Source organism: Cinclus cinclus, chromosome 7 (assembly GCF_963662255.1).
Source record: "Cinclus cinclus chromosome 7, bCinCin1.1, whole genome shotgun sequence".
Classification (NCBI taxonomy): Eukaryota; Metazoa; Chordata; class Aves; order Passeriformes; family Cinclidae; genus Cinclus; species Cinclus cinclus.
In genome coordinates this window covers 16,703,794-16,724,076 of record NC_085052.1, presented here as the reverse complement: position 1 = coordinate 16,724,076, position 20,283 = coordinate 16,703,794, and the positions used below count along the sequence as shown (strand labels likewise).

At 36.3% G+C, this 20,283-nt stretch overlaps 1 protein-coding gene across 1 annotated transcript in view; it reads left to right on the top strand.

The window, feature by feature from the left end:
- KIF20B (kinesin family member 20B) overlaps positions 1-19,136 on the top strand; it is a 33,532-nt gene extending 14,396 nt beyond the window's left edge. Inside the window, exons 17-32 of the mRNA XM_062496083.1 lie at positions 89-208; positions 1,764-1,929; positions 4,870-6,067; positions 7,389-7,527; positions 7,812-7,934; positions 8,397-8,457; positions 9,085-9,210; positions 9,471-9,583; positions 10,542-10,697; positions 11,589-11,765; positions 12,321-12,485; positions 13,742-13,945; positions 14,327-14,404; positions 15,150-15,297; positions 16,655-16,797; positions 18,311-19,136. Coding sequence (XP_062352067.1) covers positions 89-208; positions 1,764-1,929; positions 4,870-6,067; positions 7,389-7,527; positions 7,812-7,934; positions 8,397-8,457; positions 9,085-9,210; positions 9,471-9,583; positions 10,542-10,697; positions 11,589-11,765; positions 12,321-12,485; positions 13,742-13,945; positions 14,327-14,404; positions 15,150-15,297; positions 16,655-16,797; positions 18,311-18,388 — 3,195 coding nt within the window. The 3' untranslated portion in view covers positions 18,389-19,136. The remainder of the gene's footprint in view (positions 1-88; positions 209-1,763; positions 1,930-4,869; positions 6,068-7,388; positions 7,528-7,811; positions 7,935-8,396; positions 8,458-9,084; positions 9,211-9,470; positions 9,584-10,541; positions 10,698-11,588; positions 11,766-12,320; positions 12,486-13,741; positions 13,946-14,326; positions 14,405-15,149; positions 15,298-16,654; positions 16,798-18,310) is intronic.
- The last annotated feature ends 1,147 nt before the right edge of the window (positions 19,137-20,283 follow it).

The following is a 20,283-nucleotide window of genomic DNA, read 5'->3' as shown; positions in this document are numbered from 1 at the left end:
TTTTTTTTATATCAAGCATAGTTTGGTCTTGCTTCTCAAAAGCATGGAAGAGTTCAGTGTTAAATTGAACTTTTTTTTCTATTTCAAGAAAATGAATATACAAAATGAAAGGATTCAAGAACTGATTGACCTTGTGAAGCAAAAAGATGAAACTATTATGAGACTACAAGGTCAGATAACCCGTTCAGAAGAAACCATAAGAGGCTACGTAAGTCTTAGACATCTTAATTGTCTTTATACAAAAAAAAAAATTTAATATGTGCTTATAATGGACTTTACTTTGGAAAATTGGAATTTTTTTTAAATAATTGCTATTTACTTCAAATGATAGCAGGTCAGGTGGTGTTGAAAGTAAAGCCACAGCAAAATATTAGCAGGGGTTTGTGTGAATAATGAAATTTTCAGAAGTACTGATCTGAAGTTATTATTGGAGGACTCTAGATGAGCCATCAAAAAAAGCAAAAAGACTTCAAACTGTAAGGACTTAAAACAGTGGGAATAGAGCATGTGCATCACTGTGTGAATAAAAGAGGAAGAAAACAAAGTTTTGTTGTGCTCAAAGGTCAATTTTAGTTGAAGTTAGAATTTAAGCATGTAAAAAAGGCAATAATTGTATAAATCAAGGGGAAAAAAATCTCTATTCTACCCACCACCAACATGCTTACACATTTTCAAGGGAAGAGTGTTAATGTGAATCTATTGAGCAAAGTTTGAATTAAGAAGTTATGACATGAGTATCTCTGCTTTTGATGTGATTAATAAAACTTTGGATTGTATAGTCTAATGATATCTGCTGAATGCTGGAAGCTAGCTTGGCTAAATGATGCAGGTAAAAAAAAAAAAACAAAACATGTGGTTGGAGGTTTGGGATTTTCTTGAGCCTGATGTTCACTAACCTGAACTAGTTTTGAGAACATTTTAAGTGAAACTTAGCACTCTGGTCCATTACTCTTCCACTGTAAACTCAAAGCTTTGGCCAAACTTTGTCTTGTGTTCTCTGCCTCACAGCTGCTTAACTTGTCCATATTATAAATGCTCCAAGAGTGAGTGGAGTGTGGTCACTTGCTATTACTGCTCCTTCCAAGAGCAAGGCTTTAACTGGCCAGTGGTTCCATGAGACTGTGTGGCATGAAATGTTAAACATGACCCCAAACCTCAACTCTATACTCTGTTGTGTTTTTTAATGAAGTACTTATAGATGAATAATTGGTCCTTGACAACCATGTGACTTGCCACTTGTGTCATCTTACAAGTAAACAACTTCTTGCTTAGTCAGCTATCTAAAGCACATATGGCAGAACTGACTAGGCTTTCAAATTACATCAGATGTGTTATGGCAAAAAAAAAGATTTATGGCTTTGCTGAAGGCTGTTAAAGCTCCCACTCTACCAATCATGATCAGAAAATGATGAATTTATAGAACAGACTGTGTGCCCTTTTAACAAATTGGGAATTTCATCAGTTCTCTTGATGCTGGAAATTGTTTTCAGATGGTAAACTAAGTCCTTTTAATGAAAGTCTTGTATTTTGTAGTTCTCTGGTCTCTTGCTCTGACTCCTGTACAATGGAATTGTGTTTCCTAGTATCTGAAGTTGCTGGAGCTCTTGATTTAACTAACTGATCTGTCACTGACTTTTCCTCTGACAGCCACTCCGCACCTTACCCATAAGGTTTTGTAAAAATATTTGTATAGAAAAATCTACTAAGCTTTTTAAGTGCTCTATTTGTACAACTTCAAAGTAATTGATCCTATTTTAACACAGGAGAACACTGTGACTACTATTAAGAGACAATTAGCAGAAAAGAACTCTAAGGAAGTGATTGAAAGCAGCCAGTTCAAGGATTGTGAGGAAATGGTCTTGGAAGTGGGAAGAAAACGTTGCTTGGAAAATAAGCCTACTGCAGAAGAAGAGCCACCGACAAAGAAAGGTACATTTTCTACCATCACTCAACAGGGGGTCTTCCAAAAAAGCTTGATTACTATTCCAGAACAGAAGAGAAAAGCTGGGAAGCATAAACATTATGCTCTGAAGAGGAAATCTGCTATGTTAAACTGTAAAAGAAAGTAACCTAAATGTTGTTCTCTAAATGTAATCTCTTTTGCAGAGGGCCCTATATTGTTTACTCCTAAATGATTTAAATAAAAGTTAGCTTTTAGACTTTTTAGACTTTTTCCTTTCTGATGCTTTTTCTTCTCTGTGTATGTACCTGCATACCCAGCTGTAGTTTCTAGGCAATTTCTTAACAGCTGTGCTAAATTTTTTGCTGCTGGACTTCTGAGAAAGTAGCATCTTCTGTTTTAAGTTTTTGAAAAGCAAGCAACAAAGGTGTCAATGACTTACTGCTTATTCAGTCATACAGTATGTGCTGTGAACCTTGACATTTCATTCTGTGTGCATGCTGTGAACACACCAGCTCTGGTCAAGATGACAGTGCTGGCAGAAGAAAAATTAATTTTACTCCATTCAAGTGGAAAGCTTAAGTCCACAAATGGTGTCTTTTGTACAGCTCTCATGTTTGCATTTTCAGTCTTTTTGCTTTTCTTGCTTTATATGTGAGTTTATCAGGTGAATAAAATCTATTAATAAGTGAAACTGAACTATATGGGACTTGTGCAAAATGGTATTTGTAAGCTCTGTCTGCCTCTAACTTGACTTCAGGACCCAGCTTGGCTTTGGTTTTTCGTAGAGCTATGGAAACCATATGCAAAAGGAAGGTGAGAGGCCTTTCCTTTCTGTAAAAGGAGAATTATCAAATTCACAGGTTCACAGAAAAATAAGGATACAGTGAACAAACTGTATGTTGGACTATAATTCATTACATTGTGCAGTGAAAGAACAAGAGAGCGCTCACTGTAGTAGATCAACTTTTAAGTTTATGGTGCATTGTGGTAAATGGGGTAACATCAGGCTGCTGCCCAGACACTAGCGGGGGTCCCCAGAGTTCTATAATAGGCCCAGTTTTCTTCAATATCTTCTTAAACAATTTGGATGCAGGACCCAAAACCAAGTTTGCCAATGATAGCTGTTGACTCCCTTGAAGGCTGAGAAGCCCTGCACAGAAATCTAGACAATTTAGAGAGCTGGGCACTCACCAACCCTATGAAGTTTAAAATATAAGTGCCTGATTCTGCATCTGGGCCAGGGTAACCCTGGCTTTTAGGTACAGATGGGGGAGTGAGAGGCTTGAGAGCAACCCTGCTTTTAATGATCCTTGAGGGTCCCTTCAAACTCAGGCTTTTGTGTGATTCCATTAACAAAGCACTTCATGCAGAGAGTATTGATCTTCTAATGCTTGCTGCCCTTGAAGATGGAAGAGGCAGATAATTCTCAGATTGTAGGCATAGTTAGATCAGCTAGCAGCTCTATATATGGATACTGAAAGACTTAGGCAGGGTTGTGTTGTCTCAATTCTTCAATGTCAAGAAAGGTCCATAGAAAATGGCTGTTGTGCAGTAGGGCATTTCTGGTGTTTGTACAAATGCAAGTGTCATTTGAAGCCAAGACTAGGGACTTGACAAGCCCTGTGTTAAGACACCTCAGCACCTCTCACTTCAAGTGAGTCTTGTAAAACTCCAGTCCAGGGAGAGGAATATGTAGTATTTTGTCTGATCTGTTTTCTTAGGACTATACAGCTGCACTTTCACATCCAAAATTTTTCATCTTGTAGGATTTAAAAATTTGACATTATATGCCTTATGCTAAGCCTGCTGTTGTGGTTGAGCTAGCAGAAGCACAAGCCAGGAGCAAAGTGTACTGTCAACTTTCAAAAATCAAGGCACTATTGCTTAATGCTTCAGAATGACCTTTTATTAGTGACTCAGATTGGCTGTACAACTTGTTGGATCTGTTCAGAGGATGTTTCCCTGCAGCACACCTGTGCTTTATGGTCCCAAAGTGAGATGACTGCCTAACTCTACCTTACTGTAGGTGCAGCAGTCAAAAGAATCCATGTTATCTCCCTGTAGTACATAGTTGTGATAATCTAATCCTTAGAGATAGTCAGGCTTGATTTAATAGTAAAATACAGCATGCATGTTACTAAAAGGACACGACTGGATTCTAAAACACCTGTGTGAAATACAGTTGGAGTCAGTTTTGAGGGTGATGAAATATATGTGATTTTAGTTTAAATGGCTCATTACTTTGGGAAAACAGTCTTAAGTTAACAAAACATGGAAATTTTGGGTTTGAATGACATGTAAATATTTCTTGGAGAACTTTATGTGCAACATACTGGGTGTGGGCATTAATAGTTAGCTTTTTATCTAGTTTAGAAACCTATTGAATACAGAAGGAAGGAAGATTCCAGACACAAAGAAAAAAAAAGCAAAAACTTGTGCTGGATTTTTAGCCTTGTTTTTTAAAGTAAGGTGATTAAAGAGAGTGCATAGAACTTCTCAGAAAGATGTATGACATCACTGCCCCATAAATGGAGGATGGGTAATTGCTGGCTCAATTTAAAGGGGTTGTTGAATCAGGGGAAGTAGAAACCAGTTATCACTGTGACTGTTACCTAGCTCATAGGTGTGGCAAATACTTGTGAAAGCAGCTAGATTTTTTCTGCTAGTAGGGCAGAATAGAAGGTTGGAATAAAACTGTAGCAAAATTTTTTAAGTCTTCTAAACACCTTTTTTGCAAGTTATGCCTAGAGGCCCAAGAGGCATTTTAATGCAAATAAAATGTCTCAGAGGGTTCTAACAATTTCAAGACTCTAAAATGCTATGAGAGTGTGGCTTTTAGGTGGTGCTAATTTTCCACACGCCAATTAAAATTTGGTGTTGCTAGTGACTTGTTGATTTTAATTTTAATTAACCTGAGCTCTATGGGAATTTACTTGTTCTTGATGTTGTTTCCATTTTGTTTTTAGGAGATAAGAGAGAGAGTTGGGAAAACTACTCTCTTGACCTGAAGAGAACTAATAATTCTGAGACCTACATGGAGATACTAGCACTAAAGGAAAGAGCTGAAACCTTGGAAGGTCAGATAGCTGCACTTGAAGAACAATGCCAAAGAGAAAAAAATGAAAAAGAAGACTTAAATCAGCAGATTACAAGCTTGCATCTCAAACTCTCTGCTTCTGAAGAAAAGGCTTCTGTCTTAAGTGAAGAACTTCAACAACGTCAAGTTGAATACCAGGAGACTGTTTCTGAATTGGACAAACAGAAAACTATAAATAAGGAACAAGAAGAAAAGATTATTCAGCTAAATAATGAAGTAGCAGATGCTAAACAAAATATAATTGACAAAGTGTCACAAATTAAAACAATGCAGTCTCAGGTAGATGAATTGTACAAATGCCACTCAGAATCTTATGCTGTGGATATCGATTTAGTTAAAGCAAAGGATTCCTTAGACCCTCACAAAGATGAACTGGAGACAGCTCAAATGAGTCCTCTATCCATGCAGTTCCAAACTGCTTCTACAGCAGATCTGAGACAGGAAAGCTCCTTTCACTGCACTATTGAAAGCATTTGGGAAGAATGCAAAATTATGATTAAGGCTTCTTCACAAAAAAGTCATCGGATTCAACAACTACTTCAACAAGTTGAAGACTTAAAGAAGAGGCTTCATGATAGTGAGAATTACAGTAATCAATTAAAAATAAAATTAGGTGAGATTACAAATCAAGATCAACAGTCTGTAAAGGAAAAAGATCTTATAAATCAGTTACAAGAGCAAATCCAGAAGAAAACCCAGGATTTTGAAAAACAGGCTGCAGAAAATCAGAGAGTAATTGCACAGTTTCAGGAGAAAGTTACCAGATATGAGGGAGAAATAAGAGATCTTGAATGCCTATTGGAGACTTTTAGGACTAAAGATGACAGGATGAAAAGGTTAGAAGAAGAACTAAAAGAAAAAGAATCTACTATTTTAAATCTAGAAAGTAACACAGTAGCCCTGCAAGAGAAATATACCAGTGTAGACAAAAAACTAAAAGAACTCAGTGACCGAGAAGCAAATTTGAAGGATGAAGTTGTGCAGTTGATGAACAGTTTGGAGACCATGAAACATGTTCTTCAGGAAAAGGAGAAAAATGAGTATGAGCAAATACAGTCTATAGAACTGTAAGTAAATAATGAGATTACTCCTAACCCTTTAAGAATAAAATTAAGTTAAAACTCCCTTTTATCAGCATTTATTTTGACATACCACATTTGCACGTGTATAAAGTTGATTAACCAGACTGCTTCTCTGAGAAGTTTTTATACACTACTCGAATTTTATATTTGCATATTCTACTGGCTATGTTTTCCTCATCTGTTTGTATATTCTTTCAAAAATATGCATCTAAATCATGTGGAACTATTGTACAGGAGAATACAATGAAATTAATTATTTGGGAATTTCTAACAGTTTTGTTGCAGACCTTTTCTGAAGGAAATGCCTATAATACTGCCTAGTGCAGTATTATATCCTGTAACTGGTATAAAAGTAGGACATGTTTTCTTTGGAAAGGACTGAATAGTAAAAGGAAAGGAAGAAGGGTAGGGGGGAAAAGCCCAGGATGTAAACAGATGGTTTTGGTAACAGCTATTCTAGGTGAGCAGTCTATAAGACATGAAGAATAATGGGCATAGAGGGTAGAACTTTGCTCAGCACCCTCACCTTTTTAAATCTATAAGGAATAGGAGATTACGTGCATCTGAGAGATTATATTTGCTATATAGTAAGGAAATTGCAATTACGTAAAAATAGCTTTAAGATTCTATGTGGCCCTTCTCCTGACTATGGTTTCTTTAGTGCCATATCTGTGGGTACTGCACATATTCCAAAGTACAGTTTAGCATGAAGGTCTGATGATCCCCAACCCTATGCTGGTGAAGCTTTGAAAGGATTTTTTTTGGTGAGGCCTTGTGATGTACTGTCATTTATAGGACCTGAAAAACCTTCCTTTAGTTAGTTTAAAAGTCCAAGATGTCTTACTGGAAATTCTTTGAAACAAATGTGATCACTTAAAAACAAACCCATCAAACTTATCCTTTACTTTGCAGAACTTGTGATGGCAGGATTTATTGCAATGTTACTGTTTTTTTCCACTTTTATTTTATTCATCTTGATACTTACAAGAACTGGGATGTAGTTATCAACTTCAAACTTACTTGATTTTAACCTTGGGTTTTCTAATTTGTAAGGTCACCTAATGATAAAAATTGTTCTACTATGCTTAAAAAGATAATATTTTTTTAAAATTGGGTTTTCAGATGTGAATCTGAGCAGTTTGTTACTTCATGCTCATATAGTAAGACATTGAAATCCAAGTGCAACATTATAAAGCTTGCAATTGATCTGATAGAGCTGAGAATCTGTTTGCAAATAAAACCAGCAAAGAGCCTGAGCTAATATGTAAGACTAATGTTATTTATGTCTCCAAATTTCTAACCCAAGGCTACGTAAAGATCTTTCTGAAAGCTCTGCCCTTGTACAAAATTTGAAAAAAGATTTACAGAGGAAAGAGGAAGAATACACAGATTTGAAAGAGAAATTTTCTGATGCCAAGAAACAAATTCAGCAAGTGCAAAAAGAGGTTGGTAACCATAGGCAAAATGTTTCTTCTGAAAGTTTGGGCTTCTGTTATTAAAACCTGTTTTCACAAATCTTAATCTATGGATGTTAAAAGAGATTCACAACAAGGCTGTTTTGAGTGATACATTTAGAGTATCTTTGCTTATGCACTACCAGTCCCTGAAATGTAACAAAGATGCTTGCAAAAAATTAACTCTAATTTAAGCAGTTGGTTATCTAGATAACTTACAGAGATTCTAAAAGACTTATAACTAAATATAAGTTTTGCTTGCTGTCTTGTTGCAGGTGTGTACAATGCAAACTCAGGAGAAGTCCCTGAGGAAACAAGTTGATGAACTTGAGAAAATCAAAAAGCAGTGTAGTGAAGAATTAGAGTTGAAACAGCGCACAATCCTGCAACTTAAAAAGGTATTTTGTTTTATAAAATTTTAATTGCTCTAAATTATTTTTAACTAATCTACTAATGAGGCAAGTTTTCCAAGTAACTGGAGAAAGCTTACAACTGGAGAAGCTGGGGTAAACATAAGAGTAGCCAGCTGAAATTAGTTTTGATGAAACATGTTTAAAGAAATTCTCATGCAGACTTAATTTCAAACAATTTGACAATAGGTCTAGTAAATAAATACTTAATACCTGCAGAGTTTCTGACTAGTGACACTTAGATATGTTAGTAGTAATGTATTTTTATTTTTTAAAGAGCTGGAGTGCTATTTTATACTATATGAAAAACTTATTCATTGGTACTATTTGTCTTAAATGCTGTACTTATTATTTATTAAATTTAAAATGAAAAGCTATTAATTTCTAGCATTTGTATGTTTCTTTCAGCATGTTCTAACTTCTTTAATTTGCTTTCAATGTGATATTTAGGAGCAGTTGAATAAAGAAAAGCTGGAAGAAATCTCCAAACAGTACGAGAAAGCACAAAATGGTCAGAAAAAACTATTGTTGTTCCAGTTTTTTTGTGTGTATGTGCAATGACAATGTAATGAGTGATCATGTCAATAACAAATTTGGAGAGTCTCATATATTTCTGTTTTAGAGTGCTGAGACACTCCAGCCTGGACATTAAAATATCAATGTCAGAAAGTAGTTCTTATTGAATTGTTAGTAGAAAAATTTTTAAGGAAAGAAACAGTCTCAGATTACAAAATGTAAATGAAGTATTAGTGTTCATTTAGTCAATATTGGGATTTACTTGGTTTTCTTTTAGTTGTCTATTTTAGTGAAAAGATGAACTAGCACACTACTGTGTGTGCTAGCTCAGAGTTTCTGCAGATTCAAGAAACATTTAGTGATTGAACAGCAGTTAGTTTCTCGTAGCCATACAAGCCATAGTCTGATATTTGGTACCAAAACACACATCTAAGTTGAATTGGTGAGAATAGAATCACTTAAGAATTTGGGATGTGGATAGTTCAGTATAGATGCTCGATTTCCTTGTAACAGAGTTTTTGATCTCAGGGAATGGAGAAATGACTTGTAACGAAGGCACTTTGGGAGAGAATGGTGGGAACTAGAAGGAGGCTCGTCTGTAAATTAATTTTCAAATTTTCAGATCTGTGTGCAAAGGAAAAAATAATTGAAGATATGCGGATGACATTAGAAGAACAAGAACAGACTCAGGCTGAACAAGATCAAGTGCTTGAAGTCAAATTAGAAGAGACCAACAGATTAGTTTTGGGTAATATCTCCGTGGAAAGGGAGCAGGGAAGGAAAATTATTTTGAGTGTATATTGTGGTAGCTGGTTTACATTTCTGATTTTACTCATCAATTGCTATTTAGGCATTAGTTTCACATAACAAATAGCAATTTCCTAAAAGGCTTCTGTTGTCTGTGATCATAGCTGGTAAATTCAAGCAACTTTAGTAGAAAGATGGGAACATGTTCAAATACATGTTTAAAAATATACATTATGTAAACTCATTTTGTGTTCTGCCTAGAACTAGAGGCATGGAAGCAGAAATATAGAGAGCTGAACAACCAGTGCAGTAAAAATGAGGAGAAAACCATAAATGAAAATGAGGACTTAATAAAGCTGCAAGAAGAACTGAAGGTAAAACATAATGATATAATTAATACTTAAATCTAAGGCCATAAAGCCCATTTAGGAGTCTAAAGGTTTTTTGTGTCACTGTCTTCAGGAGCCGAGGACATGATATGGCAAGTTATTACCCTGATAAAGGAAACCTCCTTTGAAGCATCTTTTTCATAGGGCATCACTGATGCCCCCTAATGGAGTGCACCCTACCCTACGTTATGCTACTGCTGTGCACAGGGCTTCTGTAGCTGCTTTCCTCTTACTTTACCGGACTTAGTCTTAATCCAACTCCTGGTACCAGTTCCAGGGATCTCTCCTGTCAGTTCCTACATCAAACTCTGCCTCAAGTTCTTGTGCTTGCTGCATGGCCTGTAAGCCCTTCCTGTAAGGCTGGGGACTTTACTCTAACTGTCCTTGGATTAGAAAGTAGACTTATTTTCTAAACAACTTTACAGGTACTTCCTGTCTTATGCGATAGAATGTCTGACAAGAGATTTGATTGTGATAGAACAGGAGAGAAAGTTGCTGTGGATTGAAGTGACATTCTTAGATACATGCTGTCTCTGCCTACCATTCAAACTGTACCACGTTGTTTCCCTTTCAGTCTTGAAGTGGAGATTAATTTTCTAACGTGTCCTTTAAGGCAGCATAAAATCTTGGGGATTTGTGAAGTAGAAGTGTCTGTTTACCATTACTTTTGGAGTATGTCTCTGTGATTGACCCAGAATGCTTTGAGGAAAAAAGACTGTATCCCATGAAAGTCTGAAGAAGAAATGCTGAAAATTGAAAATTTTTTGCAGTACAGAAGAAGAAATGAGTATAATACTTGTACCTGGGAGTATGCTAGAGTAAAACTGTACTGCTGTTTGTTATGTTTTTGAAATTAATTCATTCAATGGTATTCTGAATTTTAAGGGGTTTTTTTTTTTTTTCCTTTCTACTTACTGTTTTATTTCTGGTTTTATCAAATTAGGAAAATGAGGTCAAGTATCAAAATGATAGAAAAAAGTGGCTTGAGGAAAAAATGGGACTCATAAATCAAGTAAAAGAAGCTGAGAACCATCGCAACAGAGAAATGAGAAAGTTTGTGGAGGACAGAGAACATCATGTAAAACAACAAGCAGAAATTGTAAGTGGCTTTGTCTCAGCAGTGTCCTGTAGTGTCTCTAGTACAGAGTAAATCATGTCAAGTGTTGAACAGTGGGAGCACTTGAGGGTTGCTGGCCTTTACTATTCCTTTACTTTCTCACATGACAAAGCCTAGATGAGATGTTCTCAATATGAAAAAGAAGAAATAGGAAGATCATAAAACAAAAAAATCTTAGCACATAATGGAAGTTAACATGCCTGTTCCTTCCTGTTCCATCACTACCACTTCACTGTGAAGTCTTCAAATTTCATATTGTGTGTGAAACACCAATAAATAATCTACACTTAAATGAATTGCTCCTTAAAAGCTAAGAAAGCGTACTTTGGAAAATACTTGGTTAGAATGCTGTGGCAATATGTGCTAACATTGGGGAGACTGATAGTTATTAACTAAGGCACCTTACTTGTTCAATGGACTGCATCAAGGTTGTGATTTTTTTAATCAGATGAAATTATTATATGAACCTCTGCAATCTAAATCTGCATTTGCATCTGGAAGTAGTTAGCAATGCCTTTGTGGACCTGCAATCAGTACAGGAGGATGTTAGGAGGTTACAACTACTTTTATCTGTGACTTTTCTTGCCTGAGAATTGTGATTAATAAAATCTTCAAGCAAGTAAACAGGAGCTGAAGTTCTCAAAAAGAAAATTCTCTTCACAAAGAGTATAAATACAGATTTTCTATTTGAAACATGGCTTACTTTTGCATATTTGTACTGAAACTAGTTCTACGTGAGCTTTATAAGATCTGCATAGGCTATTAAGTTTACTAAAGCTATAAAATAGTACTAACAAAAACAAAGCTAGCAAAACAGTTCAGATACCGTGTAGAAGTGGTGTTCTGTTCTAACCTGCCTTTTTTAATGTTTAGGAAAGACTTGCTGCACAGCTGGTAGAGAAAGACAGCAGTCTTCAAAAGTGGCGTGAAGAAAGAGATGAATTAGTAGCAGCTTTGGAAGTACAGCTCAAGACTTTGGCTTCTAGCACCTTACAAAAAGATGAAGAAATAGAAAGACTGAAACAGGCTGCATTAACAGCTTCAGAAAAGGTCAATTTTCTCTTCTGTGTTATTTTTTTTTGAGGGCTTTTTGTTACCCATTAATTCTGCAAAATACTACAGTTGCTCTTTGCATTCTGGCTCTATATTTTGTTCTTAAACACTATCATACTGAAACCATTTGCAGCTCATTTAAAAAGAAGAGCTTTACATTTGTTTGCAACTGAATTTGTAGCAGTAATTGGAGTTTGAAAATATTTAGTAGTTCAAGTAAACACTCTTGTGAATTTGGACTGGATATCTGAAACAACTCTCCCATTTGTTGTCTTTTTCACAGCAACAAGAACTTTAAATGGGAGGTGAACTTAGAATTCTAAATAGGTATAGTCACATAAAAAATTTTGCATTAGTTTTCTCAGACTCTTACAAGACTTTTCTTCACTGTGCATAGAGGCATTAAATTATTGGCTTTGTATGGGACACCTGACTGATTTAGCCTGCAGTTATAAAACTGATATGACCAAGTAATCATAATGATGCTTGTAATATATATTACTTTCTTTTGACTGTCCTGAAACTTGTGACAATTTTTGCTATGTTTATTAGGGTAAGGAAAGTGACATAGAAGATCTAAAAAACCAGCTGCCAGAGAAGGATGACTTGATAAAGGAAACGAAACAGCAGATTAACCATGAAAATCCTCAGTCTTTAGCAGAGGTGCCTTTACCCGAAGAAGGACAAGATAAAATTGATCAGTCTGTGAACAAAGATGTATGTTTGTTTATGTATTAAGGATATATTAATAATTCTGTTGTTTTTTTCAATATGTATTTCTGTATATAGTTCCGGAAATCTCCCAAAACGTATTTGTACTTTACCTGTATCTTCAGTTCTGAGTTCTTATTCATTCTTTCACACTCTCAGAAAATAAGTACTTTAATTAAATGAATGTTACCTCTCTATGCATTATAGAACCTTTACATCTGAGTCAAAAACTAGTTAACTAGTCCAGGTTCTATAGATCTTGGAGACATGTTTGTAGTGTCATCTCAGTTTTATTTTGTCAGTGTTAAGGGGATTTCGACTCAAACCACTTTCATGATGTCACCTACTGTATAGTGAGATGATTGTGATTAACCAGCCCATATGGGCGTTCATAAGAACAAAACAGTATCTTTCTTCCTACTTAAAGCAAAACCAAAACAGTATTTGAAGTGTGCATAAAAGTAGAAATAAAAGCTGTATAGTATAATCATATAAATAATTATATCTGACTTCAGCCATGTGCTCTTGAAAACTTACCCCTTTGTGATGCATATGAAGTGGCTGATTATTACATAAGTCTTCTGGGTGAAAAGATATAAACCCCTTTAAATGTGTGACCCATAACAGGGCAGACTGGGGTTTGCTCCTTTCCACTGTAGGAGACCCGTGTGTAGGTTTGTTAGCTAATGACACTGACTATTCCTGGGCAACTTTATTAGTCTGCTTCATTCCTGAGAATGCAGTTCTGCTGGGGTTCCCTCTCAGAATCCCAGCAGAGCCTGTTGGAGAGCTACCTTTTAGCTTTCCTTGAGTTTTTATCATTTTCCTTTTTAAGAGGAAGGAGGTTCACCCTTCAGGGTGAACCAACATAAGGATGAACAACAGGAATTCTCTAGAAGGGGAAGAGATAAAGATAAGCTGCAGAAGTATTCTACTTTTCTCACAAAAGCTGCTATTACTGCCTAGTTCCTAAGGAGCAGCAGAGTTAAGATGGAGACAGTGGCTAAGAGCCTCTCTGCCCTTCAGGAAAAATTACTTGGAAACAAAGTATCAGGCTGAGTTCAGTAAGGAAAATTCTGTCATCATAGATACAAAAAAGTTCAAAATTTAACAGAAAGGATAATAAAGATAATTCAGATAATAAAGCTTAAACTCTGCTGTACTTGATTTCTTCACTTCTGTTGTAAATGTTCTGAAAGCTAACAGCTGGAAAATAGAGCACCTACTTACCTTGTTTTCTTAAAATTTCCATATACTTGCAGGACCATTCTGAAATTGTCCTTGACTCTACTGAAGTGTCCACAGAGGATGGAAAAACGAGTCGGTTCCCAAAACCAGAGATGGAAATCCAGTTCACACCTCTGCAACCCCATAAGATGGAGGTGAAGCACCAAGGCAGCACCTCACCAGTTACAGTTAAAATGCTCAAGTCAAGAAGGAAAAGGAAGAGTGTAGAGATGACTGAGGTGTGAACTTGACCAACTGATAAAATCTGTTGTGCAGCTTTTCAGTTTATTACTCTGGTCACTTATTAAAACTCTTAACTTCTTATTTTCTGCTGAGATCCCGGGGGTATATGTAGGGTATTATTTAAACCCCATCTCTCCCAAATGGTGGATCTCTGGCCTGAAATGAATAAGGTCATAGACTTCAGCTGATCCAGACTCTGTCTCCTTGTGCCTCATTTGCACTTTCTCTTTACCTTTTACATTTCTCTCTCTCATACAGTGCCATTTCTTGCTGTCTCCAGCTCTGATCTATGGGATTACAGATCAGGTCTATGAAATCATGTCTTTTGGTTTAGGTGGTCATTGATATAAATTATAATTTCTTCGAATTTTCTTTAGGATTTTGTGAAGAGTGAGAACAAGAGAAATGCAAAATCTGCTACGGCTGATTCACCTTCTACAAGCAACAAAAAAATGGTTTGATTTTGTTCCATTTTTTAAGTCAGTTTAACCTTTTCTGCAAAGGTAGACTTGTGAAAAGAGCAAATATTCTTATGCCAGAAGTATCTTATCAATGTTTTTCAGTGAGATTCTTCAACATTTATGGAGTCTTTCTAGAAAACTCTGTAAGCTAAATGGTTTGTATTTGCCAGGAATGTGTAGTGTCCCAGCTGCAGTGTGCAGTGATTCAGAGAGGAAGGATGTTGCATATTGAGTAGTTAAAAAGACTTGTTTGAGCGTGTTCATAAAGTGTGATGTTATAGGCAATGCCTTTGAAGTAAAACTAAACTTTATCTATAAATATAGCAATTGTGAAAAGATTATTTTAGGCCATAGTAGTCATTTGGGCAGGTTCAGAGAGTGAGCAAGAGATTTATTTTCCCCATCATATTATTTTATTTATAATTAATATAATTATAATCAGTTTGTCTAGTAAAGTACAATTTTGAATCTGCCTTTTAAAAAAACCCCTGACCTCTGTTTCCTGTATGACTCATGCTCTCAAATGTATTTTATGAAACTTCAGTGATTTTCTTTCTTCTAGGCATAAAATGAGGTTGTCAACATTACTTGCTGTAGTGATATCATTGCTAAATTGAACAAAGGTGTCAGTAGCTCAGCTCCATGTGTCATCTTGAAAATAACATGGAAGTAAAATGAAATGAAACTTGAGGATTAAGTAAATTTTCAGCTTAAACAATGATTCTGTATTTCTGTACAGATGGCTACTGCACAATCTCTTAGAAAAGAATACCCCTTAAGAAGGCAAGATTCTACTCTAAATAAAAAGTCAGCTAAGAAGAAAGATGGGACACTACAGAAAATTGGTGATTTTTTCCAAAGTTCTCCTACTATTATTCACTCTAAAGGTTTGTACAGTATAAATAAGGCTTATTCCCTGTTCTCTGGCCATTGTAGAATGGCAGAGAAGAAAATATTATCTTGGTTGTGGAACACATTATTGTAAAACTTAAGTTTACTGTGAAATATAAACCAGGTGAAATGAAAGATACTGTGAAATGTGTGCATATTTATTATAAAAGCAATGATAACTTTTAAGCTCAAAATGTTGGAGTTACTCTGTACTTATTTACATGTAAAGGCAATTTTAGAAACTTGCCGTGCTGCTCTAAAAAAATCAAGGATTGAATCCAAACTCCAAATCTTATCTTGTTCTATAAGCAATCACTTGTTGCTGTGGAAGCTTTGTTAATTTTTTTATGTACATTAACTCTTTGAAATCTGAAAGTCAGTGACTCATGAAAATATTTGGAAGACTTCATTGAAGTGAATACAGAGCAATTAATGGATTTTGTTAAGTTTAGGTATAGCCTTGGGAAGATTAATTGCTTGGACTTTCCATTGAAGGATATGTTTTTATTCTTTCCCAGAGTAAGAATGTTCTCTGGGTTACTACGCTCTTAAAAAAAAAATTAGCAGAGGGCACAAGGAATCACTAATATTTGATTCTAAAAGACACTAATATTTGTTTAAAACAAATTTGGTAATTTTGTAATGTAGAAAGTTAAAATAAACTGTACCAACTTGAAGGCTTGTCCTGCTATGGAGTACATTTTAAGTTATCTGACATAATACAGTCAAGATAATAACTGTGTGAAATTTGTTAAAATTTCTATGTTTGTCATATTGGTTCCAGGAGCACAGTATTTATTATTATCAATGGAAGCCAAAGTCAGACTACTTAAAATTTCATCCTTAATTTGAGCAAATGAGTTCTGTCTTGTAACCTTTATTACCATGTCCTGTATGGTCTCACTCTTTGTATAACAGTATTACTTATTTCTTACTTTTCTTATTTTTTTTTTCTAGTGTGCATTCTCTTCTCTTTGTAGAGCTAATGCTAGTTTCATAAAACTATAAAAACATATAGAAAAAATTGACTGTACACTGTGCTTCTGTCAGCACAAAAGTTAAGCCTGTTGTTCAACTTAATAGTCTTTAAGTGAGATCTCAATGAGATCTGAATCCTAATTGATTTTTAATGTGCTATTTAAATGTGTCCTTTAAGCTTTTGCACCTGAAGCTACAGAGAACTGCTTCCAGCTACAGAAAACTGCTTGTCAAATACCACTTCTGAATTTTTCTGTTTGAACTTCGGTTTACGCGGGCTTAATTTTTGAACTGTTTTAATAAAACCTACTTTATTCATTAATTTTGAGGCTTGCAAAACCATGACATGTATTTATAATAAAATTTGTCTTCTAGCAAAAAAGCTTATTGAGACAATAAGCTCTCCCAAGTCTGCAGAACCAGAAAGTGTCAAAGAAAATGAGCTCAGGCCAAAACGAGCGAAGAGAAAGCTGTATTCAACTGACATTTCTTGCCCTCTGGATATCCCTGGTTCTTCAGTAAGTGATTAAGATTCCTTTTTTGCCCATTGTAATGTTCTTCTGTAATCTTAAATTAAAATTAACTATTACAGGAAAAAGACAAATCTGTAGGTCTAATTGAGTTGTAGAAGAGGTTTGAAAATACCAACTTCTTATATTTATTCTACCTAACCATTCCTTTTGGTCTTTTCTTTCTGCTGTTTTACTTTTTTTTCCTGTTTTCTCACCTTTCTTTGCTGACTGACTGTATAGGTGATACAGCAATCATAGACATACCTTCACATCTGGATTCACAGATATCTTAGTTGTGGTGTGTGCCAGGAGTACTTTATCTCTGCTACAGCTGTCAGGTCTTAATTTGTTTTTCCAGTAGTTGCAGTTCATTTAAGTGTAGCATAAAGGGAAAATAGAAATAAAGGTCAGGAAGGAATCCACAGATTTGGAATGACATGATTGAAACGCAATAAAGGTCTGCACATACAATTAACTTTACAGGTGAGCACCAAAGGTATTTTTCAATCCCATTTATGCCCAGGTGATATTTGGGCATAATCGCATGTGAATACATCGATGCTTTTCAAAGCACAGTCTATTAGGCTTCTGCATGTGTTTTAATTTTGTGGCTTTGTCTAAACCAGTCTGAGTCTTGCAGACCAGGGTTTCATGTATTATTTCAGAAATCCAGTTTTATGGTTTAGACAATAACTGTAGTGCTGAGCATTCTTCTGCTCTGTTGGAAGTACATCTCTTCATTCTGTTCCGTCCTTTCTTCCATATGCTGTGGTAAGCATTTGCCCAGACTAAAGTAGCCTATTGAATTTCCTGTAAATTGTATGAATGGATGCAGCGGACCCCAAAATGCTGTCCATAGGAGGAAGAAGAAAATGGCAGAAGTGCTGACCAAAATGAGCTAAGAAGCTTGGAAGTGAAAGAAAAGGTGAAAGACTGAATACTGGGGAAGTCAGAGAAAGCTAGAGAAATTTAAGCTTAAATTGCTTTCTGAATACTTCTTGTATCAGAAAATGAACATTAGAGACTGTGAGAGCTGCATTCAGATAATATTTTTTCCTTGGACTTTGGTATTTGTTACAGCAAAAATGGATTTTTGTATGTTAATGGGATCTGTTGCTTATTATGATGCGCTAAGGTTGTTTCTCTAGCCTGGAGAATGGCAAAAAAAAATAAATAGAATCATAGAATCATTAAGGTTGGAAAAATCTCCAAGACCATTGAGCCCAGCTGTTAACCCAGCACCACTGAGTTAACTCCACAAAACCATATCCCCAGGGGCCACATTCACACATTTTTTGAACGCTTCCAGGGGTGGTGTTTCCACCACTTCCCTGGCCAGCCTGGTCCACCAACTGACCACCCTCTCTGAATGGGAAAATTTCACCAGAGTGACTCAGGTAAAACTCTGCAAACAGATTGTGGGAAAAATCTATTCTGTTGGGCACACAGGTCTAGAAGGTGAATGTCATTTGTCTCTGAAGAAATGCTGAATAACCGTATTTTAATCCATCTTTTTCAGATCCTTGTAGAACCAAAAGAGAAAGAAAGTGATCATCTAATCATCAAGCGACGGCTGCGATCAAGAATAGCAAAATAACCTTGCAAAAGTGTGTTTATATTTCTTAGCTTGGACCTGTTCCCATTGTATTATTCCAGCTGGTTTTAGAAAGCAACAGATATTTAGTCATGCTTCAAAATCTGTATATAGTTGTATAGAATTGATCTGACTCCATTAAAACTGAGAAGTTCAAAAACCTTGCGTGTGAAACTTTTCTATTTACTAGGAGCACTCTGAAAGTGTTCACAACTTACTCATTGTGCAATAAGAGCTATGCCTGTGTAGAATGGTTTAAATTGCTTTTTTTCAGGCAGCCTATCTACCTTTGGGTGGAAAGAAATGAGTACACATTGATACTTGTATATCCTTAAATTCTTCAAAGATTTTTGAAAACTTGCTTGCCTCAACCTCAGCTCGTTTTTGGTGAATGCTTTTTTTTTTTTTTTTTTTGTTTCATCGTCCTTATGGCCTTCCAGTTGCAGACAAATTCAAGGCTTCTGGAAGGAAAATATGAGGACGCTACTTCATAGAGGTCACACCTTTAAATCAAGGAGGAACAGTGGCACCATTTGATCAGAGAGCTGATGAAGAGGCAGTGACTTTCTTGGCTTAAAATGGAAAAGAAAGTACAATATTTTTGGGATGATGTTTCAGTAACAGGACGGCTTTCCGTCGATAATGCAGGTATTTATTTGAACGTGGTTGAAAGCAGATTGATGCTGTGAGAGGAAGGCTCCAGGTGCTTTACCCGAAGGCGGCCCGGCTCTGTGCAGGGCGCAGCCCCCGGGAGGTGGCGCCGGGACACCGCGGCACGGGGAGGCGGCCGGGAGGGACTGCGGGGTTTGCTTGCTTTGGTGCTAACCTTACCCCTGCGATCCCGCCGAGCCGGCCTTCGCAAGAGCAGCTGCAGGGCAGCGGCGCCTTGCAGGACTATAGCCTCTTGTCCCAGTGCTCGCCCTCCAGATGTTTTTCCCCCTCCTGCCTACCCAGGCACGCAGCAATCGGCTCCGAATCCTGGCACCAGGGGGGTTTGGCCAATATCCCTTAAACTGCTTCTGCTCTGCCGTGTGTTGTGCCTCAAAGCAATGCCAGAAATGGTTGCACTGGCTCTGTGCAAAACACCAAATACTAATCCTCCCTTCAGCGACCTTCAACACCTTTTAACACTGTAGTCAGATGAGCCAGTTGAAAGGCTCTTGGCTGGCGACATGTCCCTGTGCAGTCTCCTACAGATTCAATTTCTTAAAGAATAGAAGCATGGAAGTAAGCTGACGTGAGTGAGTTACTTGGGAGTGTTTGACAGGAGCCTTAAAAGCAGTTGGCACTGGAATAGGGTTTTGTTTCCTGAAGAAAAGAGAATCACAATTGCTGTGCAAACTATTTTTTCCTTGCCTGTAAGCTTTTGATATTGAGGTTTGTGTTCTAAGGAAAAAGGATTGGTAAAAAAAAAAAAAAAAGTTATATATTTATATTTAAATATCTCATTTAATTTAATTGTTTGGTGTTAAGCAGACACTTCGACGTGCAAAATCCGATGTGGAAGTTAGGACTGATCTCAAGAGAGATCATGAAATCATGTTTCCAGGAGAGACAGGCAGCTACTAGATAAGTACTAAACCAAGAAATTTATAAAAGTAGACGCATTGGAAATTAGCCGTAAGGGGTTTTTTAAACCTGTTCCACATATAACAGTTACAATATAGCACTGTTTGAACTCTGTGAGGAACAGGTTTCAAAAGTTTGAATACTCTAAGAGTGCATCAGTTTCATTCCACTGTGAAAAGTGGGTGATACATTTATCTTGTATTAGGTATTTTGACTTGGGTTTTAGGATAGGTGAAAAGGGGGGAAAAATAGTAACGTGGGAGGCAAAAGTACCTAGAAAAGAAGACTCTAATCAGATAAAAGCTGTTTTTTCCTCCCAGTGTTAATGA